This window comes from Pygoscelis adeliae, unplaced genomic scaffold (assembly GCF_000699105.1).
Source record: "Pygoscelis adeliae isolate BGI_AS28 unplaced genomic scaffold, ASM69910v1 Scaffold492, whole genome shotgun sequence".
Taxonomy (NCBI): Eukaryota; Metazoa; Chordata; class Aves; order Sphenisciformes; family Spheniscidae; genus Pygoscelis; species Pygoscelis adeliae.
The window spans coordinates 510,095-518,259 of record NW_008824349.1 but is presented as its reverse complement, the minus strand read 5'-3'; the positions used below and the strand labels follow the sequence as shown (position 1 = coordinate 518,259).

The window sequence follows — 8,165 nt, the reverse complement described above, 5'->3', positions numbered from 1 at the left end:
AGAAGCCCATATGGTGCTGTGCTTTGCATTTGTGGTTGAAACTGTATTGATAACACACCAGTGTCTTGGCTGTTGCTGAGCACTGGTTGCACAGCATTGAGAATTTTTCCACCCAACACACCATGCGAATAATTGTGCATTGATTCAATTACATGACAGGCAGACTTAAATGGTCCACATTATTCTAGCGATAAACAACTTCTGTAAACTTTATAACACCTCTAAGAAAAACAAATAAAAGAAACCCTTTTATTTCAGTGGCAATTCATGACTTACATGTAAGGCTCAGTTTTAGATACTGAATTAACTGATACTCAGGAAAATACTAGTAAAAAAGTGCTAGTGAAAAAGAAGCCTAGTATGGGATGGATGAGCAGATAGGGTCCTCGACTGAAACATGCCTGAACGGCCGGTCCCAGAGGGTCCTGATCAGTGGCACAAAGTCTAGTTGGAGGCCAGTAACAAGCGGTGTAGCCCAGGGGTCAATACTGCTTCCAGTCCTGTTCAACATCTTCATTAATGATCTCAGTGATGGGGCAGAGTGCACCCTCAGCAAGTTTGCTGATGACACCAAACTGGGAGCAGTGGCCGATACACCATAGTCATGGATCGTCATGCTGCCATCCAGAGGGACCTCAACAGGCTGGAAAAATGGGCAGGCAGGAACCTCTTGACATTCAAAAAAGAGTAGTGCAAAGTCCTGCCCCGGGGAGGAAAAACCCCAGGCACCAGCAAATGCTGGGGGCCGCCCAGCTGCAAGGTAGCTTGGCAGAAAGAGAGCTCAGGGTCCTGGTGGACATCAAGTTGAACATGAGACAGCAATATGCCCCTGCCACAAAGTGGGCTAATGGTATCCTAGGTTGCATTAGGAGGAGCGTTGCCAGCAGGTCGAGGGAGGTGATCCTTCCCCTCTCCTCAGCACTGGAGCGGCCACATCTGCTCTTCTGGGCTCCCCAGTACAAGAGAGACATGGACATACTGGAGAGTCCAGGGAAGGGCCACACAGATGATTAAGGGATTGGAGCATCTCTCACAGGAGGAAAGGCTGAGAGAGCTGGGACTGTTCAGCCTGGAGAAGAGAAGGCTTGAGGGTGATCTTATCAATGTATAGCAATTCCTGAAGGAAGGGTGCAAAGAGGACAGAGCCAGGCTCTTGCCAGTGGTGCCAGTGACAGGACACGAGGCAATGGGCACAAACTGAAACACAGGAGGTTCCCCCTGAACATCAGGAAACACTTTATTACTCTGAGAGTGACCAAGCACAAGTACAAGTTGCCCAGAGAGGCTGTGCAGTCTCTGTCCTTGGAGAAGTTCAAAAGCCATCTAGACATGTGTGGTGGGTTGATCTTGGCTGGCTGCCAGGTGCCTGCCAAGCCACTCTATCGCTCTCCCTCCTCAACAAAACCCCAAACCACAAAATATCAGAAAAGGACAGTAATTTTTCAGGAAAATTCACCTTACATAGAAAGTGTTCATTCCACACTATCATGAAAGAACGTTTGTTTTTCTTGAGCACCTAAAATTTCCCTCAACAAGCTTTTTCATTCTGATGCATAGTTAAAAAAAAACGTCAGAGCTGGCCACAATGATCTGTCCTCTCCTTACTTAGCTCTATTCAGGAGACACAAATTAGGCAGCAGCCTCACAACACCGTGGTCTGATCACTGGCTGTACATTATAGGCCTTCACAATCTCGAGTGAACTATTCATCATCATCAAACCCCTGCACTATTTCCAGAGGCTCAGTGTCAGGCTTTGCAGCAGCAGGGCCTGTTGAGAATAAGGGAAAGAATTTCCCTTCCGGGCTGCTGTCACCTCCCAAGGTGAAAGTGTACAGAACTGCTTTCTTACGGATGTTGTAAAATGACAGCTGCTTGGCTGAGATGTCCAGGAAGATCCCAATCTTTTGCAGCTTCCCACTCACACTCAAACGGGTCCAAGGATCTGAGTGGGCCCAATACTCTCGCCCATCTGCAAACCCTATGACCCAGAAGCCATTCTTAGGGGACAGAGTCACTGTCCCTTTGCGAGTCACAGGTTCCTGGGCAATACCCAAGGTCCAGCTTCTTCTCTTGCCAACGTCCACTTCCCAGTAGTGTCTCCCACATGTGTATCCTTCCTTTGCCAGCACAAAAGTGTGGGAATCAAACCTCTTCTCCTTGCTGGGCACCTTTCTGATGGTGCCAGTATCTTTCACACTCTTCCCATCATCAGAGATTTCCAGTCTGGGGTGAGCTGTGTCAGCGTCCAGGGTGACATCAACTGCAACAATCAAGTCACTTAAGAAGTAAAAAGCATAAAGGCTGCTGCTGTGAAACTTTCTATTATGTGTCCCCTCCCGTTGGTTCCCTTGCCATCTCTTGTTCTCCACTCTGATGCATCCTGGGCAGCCTCTTTGCCCAGGATACCTCTAGCTTCTGCTGTCCCAAGTCTCCCACGTCCCTTGTCTCTCATCTATGGCATGCTGAGAGAGTGGTCGGCATGCACCAAATGCAAAGCAACTCAAAGACACTCCCTTGAAGATGTCATGTAGCTCCAGGGAGGAATGTAAGGAGATTGCAAGCCTCTGCCTTCATCGTGGCAACTCTCTAGAGGTGACCAGAGGATAAGAACCATGTCTTGGCACACACCTCCTCTTTGGCCAAAACCAGAATCACAGAATCCGCTTGCATGAGAGTATGGGGAGAAATTCCATTGACCAAGACTGTATGACACAAATACACCAGGTTTGCGCATGCTCAGCAGTAGAAATGCTCCAAAAACACCCTGAAATGAGCCTCTCCTTGCTAAAACCCACCCTTTTCTTCTGAGAATCAGTAATGCTGCTTTAAATGCCGGAAACACTAACACTGACTTGTGAAGTTTCTTGGGCAGCAAATGAATACGAGAAAGATTTAGAAACAATTCTTGCTGTTAAGTAGTCATCTGAATCATTCCCTGAGAAGGAGGAACGTGTTGTCCAGAGCTGCATTCAGGCTCCAAAAGATGGGATTCAGCATGGGTTCCTTTCTTACCTTTCTGTCGTTGTGCCTGCAGAAATCCTGTAGGAAAACGAATAAAGGAGACACTGAGTGGAGTTAACAAGAAGACCATGGGTCCAGCAAGCTCACACACAGTCTATGATGGTGGCAGATGAGCATGCTCTTCTGCAGTAGCATGTCTTTTCTACAGGTCAGAAAGTACATCACAAGCCCATCTCATCCTCCAGAGAGGAAAAGCCAGTGGGCCACTCAAGTGATTGGTCTCACAGAAATGTTTTAAACACACCATGAATACAGAGTGGAAAGAGGACATGGTCCGTGGTAGGAAAGAGAGGGGACCGGTAAAAAGGCGAAAGACCTCATGTCTGCAGAGGTATCTCACAGCTCTCATGAAAGGGGGCATCCCAGTGCCTTCCAGACACTTGACAATACCTCATTGCAAAACTGCTTTCTAATCCCATCCCTATAGGTTTTAGAGTCCAGGATTTATCCCATGTGATCCTTTAGCCTAATTCCCTCTCCTGTACAAAGGTATTCCTTAGCATTACATGATGTTTCCCAACAAAACTGAGTGAGGCGAGAGCACTTTCCTGAGCTGAGCAGGCTTTCAAAGGACATCTCAGCAGCTGTGCATTTTGAAGGAGCACCAGTAACAAGATATCACTTACTCTTTTCTCTCACCAGTTGCATGGCAATAACAAAGAGAAGGGCAATCAAACACAGAACCATAAGCATTTGTACAAGAAGCCCTTGAAAAGCATGGAAGCTCTTCTGCTATATCTCAAAAAAAGGCCCATGAATGCATCCCCACCAGCTACCACAAAGCAAGCCTTGCCCACGCCGGTCCCTCCTGGAAAGAGCCTCTCCCTCCGGAAGGGCAACACCCCAGGCAGCAGAAAGGCCACCCAGCTAGACTTAGAAGACCTCACACAGCGTGACTTCTGTCCACACTGAAAATCATATTCCTCCACCCCACCGGTATTTCCTTCCTTCACTCCTTCCCTCCCTCTCTTTGCCATTCCTTCCCTCTTCCCTCCTTCCCACGTGAGCTTTTTCTAGGGGCAAGCCCTTTACGCACAGTCCAGCCACACCTGAAGGCCTCAGCTGGGTTGCCTGAACATGGGTGCCTGCTGCAGGGACCCCAAGGACACCGCGCTCGTGGCCCACATGGAGAGACCCTTGTCCCACAGACACCAGCATGTCCCTCTTGGAAGGAGCCTCTCCCTCCGGAACGGCAACACCCCAGGCAGCAGAGACCACTTACCTTTCTCCTCTTGCACCCGGGCTACAAAAGGAAGGGGAAAGGCAGTTAGCAAAGAGAGATCACGGGGCTCAGACCCCACCTGGGCTCCAGACTTGGGCGATTGGCTGCGTCTGCCTTTCCTTTGCCTGAGTTCATGGTTACTGGGGGGAAAGGGGTCTGCAGGAATGGGGACACCGTGGCATGGACCCAGCATGGAGCCCAGAGGCTCTGCAGAAGAGCCAACCACGGGCTCTCAGCAGCTGCAAGGCAAGATGCTGCAGGAGTTTCTGGAAGCATGGCCAACGGATGCACGGAGAGAGGCTGGGAAGACGACACCTGGCATCGAGTACTCAGCTGTGGGCTGCCGAGTTCACAAGGGATAGGGAGAAGCTGGAGGGGCTTTAGCAGAAAGCTCCCCAGCTGTGCGGGCAGTGGAGGTCCCGCCAGGCCTGGCCTGGCAGGGGAGGCCACGGGCTCCTTCTGTGTGGCCAAGAGGAGATGAAGGGAACCACCTCCAAGGAGCCCGTAGCTCCAGGAAGGGCATTGCCCAAGAGGATGGTGAGAAGCATGGGTAGGTGGGGGTGGACTCTTTAGCAGGGAGTCATTGCCATGAAATGGAGCTGGGGAGGGTGAAGCTAGGCATATGGGGAACGTTCCCCTTGGCAAGGGTGGACTCCCACTTTGAAGGACGGGACCCCTTGACAAAGCCCTTGTCTTCCCCCTGTGCGTTCCTGTCGAAGCTGTCGTGCCAGAGCAGCGGTGCCTGGTGAGGGAAGGAGGGCAAGGGGCAGAGAGGGAGGCAAGCAGCCTCTTGTGAACTCTGTTGCTGGCTGGCAGGGAGGAGGGCTGGGCCCAGGGACACAGAGCGCTCCCCATTCCCACCCTGCACTCTAGGGACAAGCAGCCTCCCGCATGCCAGGCAGTACCCCCCTATCTCCTCTTGAAGTTGTCCTACAAAGGAGAGGAGAAAGGCTGTTACAGCCGGTGGAGGATGCATGGCATGAAGCCCCGGGGAAGGTGTTTGCTGGAGTTGGGACCCTCCCGAGAAGTCAAGTGCGTTCATGGACTAGTGCAAGTGTGTGCTGAGGCCAAGTCCTGCCCCTGGCAACCTTGAGGGCGCTGGTGCCTCACAGCAGAACAAAGGCAACTTGACAAGGCCACCCAGCTAGACTTAGAAGACCTCACACAGCGTGACTTCTGTCCACACTGAAAATCATATTCCTCCACCCCACCGGTATTTCCTTCCTTCACTCCTTCCCTCCCTCTCTTTGCCATTCCTTCCCTCTTCCCTCCTTCCCACGTGAGCTTTTTCTAGGGGCAAGCCCTTTACGCACAGTCCAGCCACACCTGAAGGCCTCAGCTGGGTTGCCTGAACATGGGTGCCTGCTGCAGGGACCCCAAGGACACCGCGCTCGTGGCCCACATGGAGAGACCCTTGTCCCACAGACACCAGCATGTCCCTCTTGGAAGGAGCCTCTCCCTCCGGAACGGCAACACCCCAGGCAGCAGAGACCACTTACCTTTCTCCTCTTGCACCCGGGCTACAAAAGGAAGGGGAAAGGCAGTTAGCAAAGAGAGATCACGGGGCTCAGACCCCACCTGGGCTCCAGACTTGGGCGATTGGCTGCGTCTGCCTTTCCTTTGCCTGAGTTCATGGTTACTGGGGGGAAAGGGGTCTGCAGGAATGGGGACACCGTGGCATGGACCCAGCATGGAGCCCAGAGGCTCTGCAGAAGAGCCAACCACGGGCTCTCAGCAGCTGCAAGGCAAGATGCTGCAGGAGTTTCTGGAAGCATGGCCAACGGATGCACGGAGAGAGGCTGGGAAGACGACACCTGGCATCGAGTACTCAGCTGTGGGCTGCCGAGTTCACAAGGGATAGGGAGAAGCTGGAGGGGCTTTAGCAGAAAGCTCCCCAGCTGTGCGGGCAGTGGAGGTCCCGCCAGGCCTGGCCTGGCAGGGGAGGCCACGGGCTCCTTCTGTGTGGCCAAGAGGAGATGAAGGGAACCACCTCCAAGGAGCCCGTAGCTCCAGGAAGGGCATTGCCCAAGAGGATGGTGAGAAGCATGGGTAGGTGGGGGTGGACTCTTTAGCAGGGAGTCATTGCCATGAAATGGAGCTGGGGAGGGTGAAGCTAGGCATATGGGGAACGTTCCCCTTGGCAAGGGTGGACTCCCACTTTGAAGGACGGGACCCCTTGACAAAGCCCTTGTCTTCCCCCTGTGCGTTCCTGTCGAAGCTGTCGTGCCAGAGCAGCGGTGCCTGGTGAGGGAAGGAGGGCAAGGGGCAGAGAGGGAGGCAAGCAGCCTCTTGTGAACTCTGTTGCTGGCTGGCAGGGAGGAGGGCTGGGCCCAGGGACACAGAGCGCTCCCCATTCCCACCCTGCACTCTAGGGACAAGCAGCCTCCCGCATGCCAGGCAGTACCCCCCTATCTCCTCTTGAAGTTGTCCTACAAAGGAGAGGAGAAAGGCTGTTACAGCCGGTGGAGGATGCATGGCATGAAGCCCCGGGGAAGGTGTTTGCTGGAGTTGGGACCCTCCCGAGAAGTCAAGTGCGTTCATGGACTAGTGCAAGTGTGTGCTGAGGCCAAGTCCTGCCCCTGGCAACCTTGAGGGCGCTGGTGCCTCACAGCAGAACAAAGGCAACTTGACAAGGCCACCCAGCTAGACTTAGAAGACCTCACACAGCGTGACTTCTGTCCACACTGAAAATCATATTCCTCCACCCCACCGGTATTTCCTTCCTTCTCTCCTTCCCTCCCTCTCTGTCATTCCTTCCCTCGTCCCTCCTTCCCACATGAGCTTTTTCCAGGGGCAAGCCCTTTACGCAGAGTCCAGCCACACCTGAAAGCCTCAGCTGGGTTGCCTGAACATGGGTACCTGCTGCAGGGACCCCAAGGACACCACGCTCGTGGCCCACATGGAGAGGCTCCCCTCTGCAAGGGTCCAATGCCACTCTGAACAACGTGACCCACTATCAAAGTGTCTGTCTTCCCCACTTGTTGAGGCCACTGTGTCCTGTCCTGGGAAACTTTCTCAGCACCTGTGACCAGCAGCAATGCAATGGTAGCTGCCATGGACACTCACCCGAGTTAAAGAGATCTCACAGAAGAGGGTCAACAAACCAAGCCTACCTCTTGCCTTCACTTCTCTCTTTTTATGTCTCTGCCTCACCTTGCTGAAATTCTCTGAGGAGTTGGACAGGAAGGGAATGGGGATGTGGAAGCTGATGTGGCAGGCTCTTTAACAGCAAGGAATTGCCAGGAAATGCAGCTTGGGAGGGTTAAGGTTAGCCACCAGTTAACTGAGGGACTAACAGTGTAATACTTCCCATATTCTAAAAGTACTCATAGCATGTCTGAATGAAGTCTCGGGGAGTCTTAAGGAGATGCCCTTCTGCCCAAAGATTCTCATTCACCATGTCTTCTAGCTATCACACGTGACCTATTTACCCCAATTTCAGTAACTCCTACCAATGACCCTAAAATATCTCATTTGTATAAACAAATGCCCTGTGCTCCCACAAAAAAAAGACAGGAAACAAGCCACTCTAAGTTAGGGCAGCATGATAGCTCCTTGCAGATGTCCCCCACATATTTAAAGGCATTTATGGAGGGCTGATTTGCAAGGAGAAATGAGCACTTACCTTCACCTAACAAGGGGCGCCCTGCAAAATAAAAAGCATTTTAAAATATTGATTGTTGTGACTTTAAATTGAAAAATAAGTAGACTTAGCTACCAACTAGGAAGAACTCGGCCAACTTATGTGGCACAATAGAGTCTTCTCAAACCCAGCCTGCACGTAGATGGGCGCTGGGCACCCATACAGCTCCCTCCCCCACACCTGCTACTGCAGTTTCCATGTGGCCATTACTTCCTGATGCCTACGGATTTATGCCTATGTGCACTATCTGGCCTGACACCCCTTATCTCTTGTGGGT

The 8,165-nt window shown here is 52.2% G+C and overlaps 1 protein-coding gene across 1 annotated transcript; it reads right to left on the bottom strand.

Moving 5' to 3' along the window:
• Window positions 1–1,702: 1,702 nt before the first annotated feature.
• On the bottom strand, window positions 1,703–5,879 carry LOC103912779 (zinc finger protein RFP-like). Its single transcript, XM_009319176.1, has 5 exons — window positions 5,837–5,879; window positions 5,745–5,765; window positions 4,246–4,266; window positions 3,015–3,041; window positions 1,703–2,262 (listed from the first exon to the last, which is right to left on the bottom strand). The coding sequence occupies exons 1-5, from the start codon at window positions 5,877–5,879 to the stop codon at window positions 1,703–1,705; spliced, it is 672 nt and encodes a 223-aa protein (XP_009317451.1).
• Window positions 5,880–8,165: the final 2,286 nt, after the last annotated feature.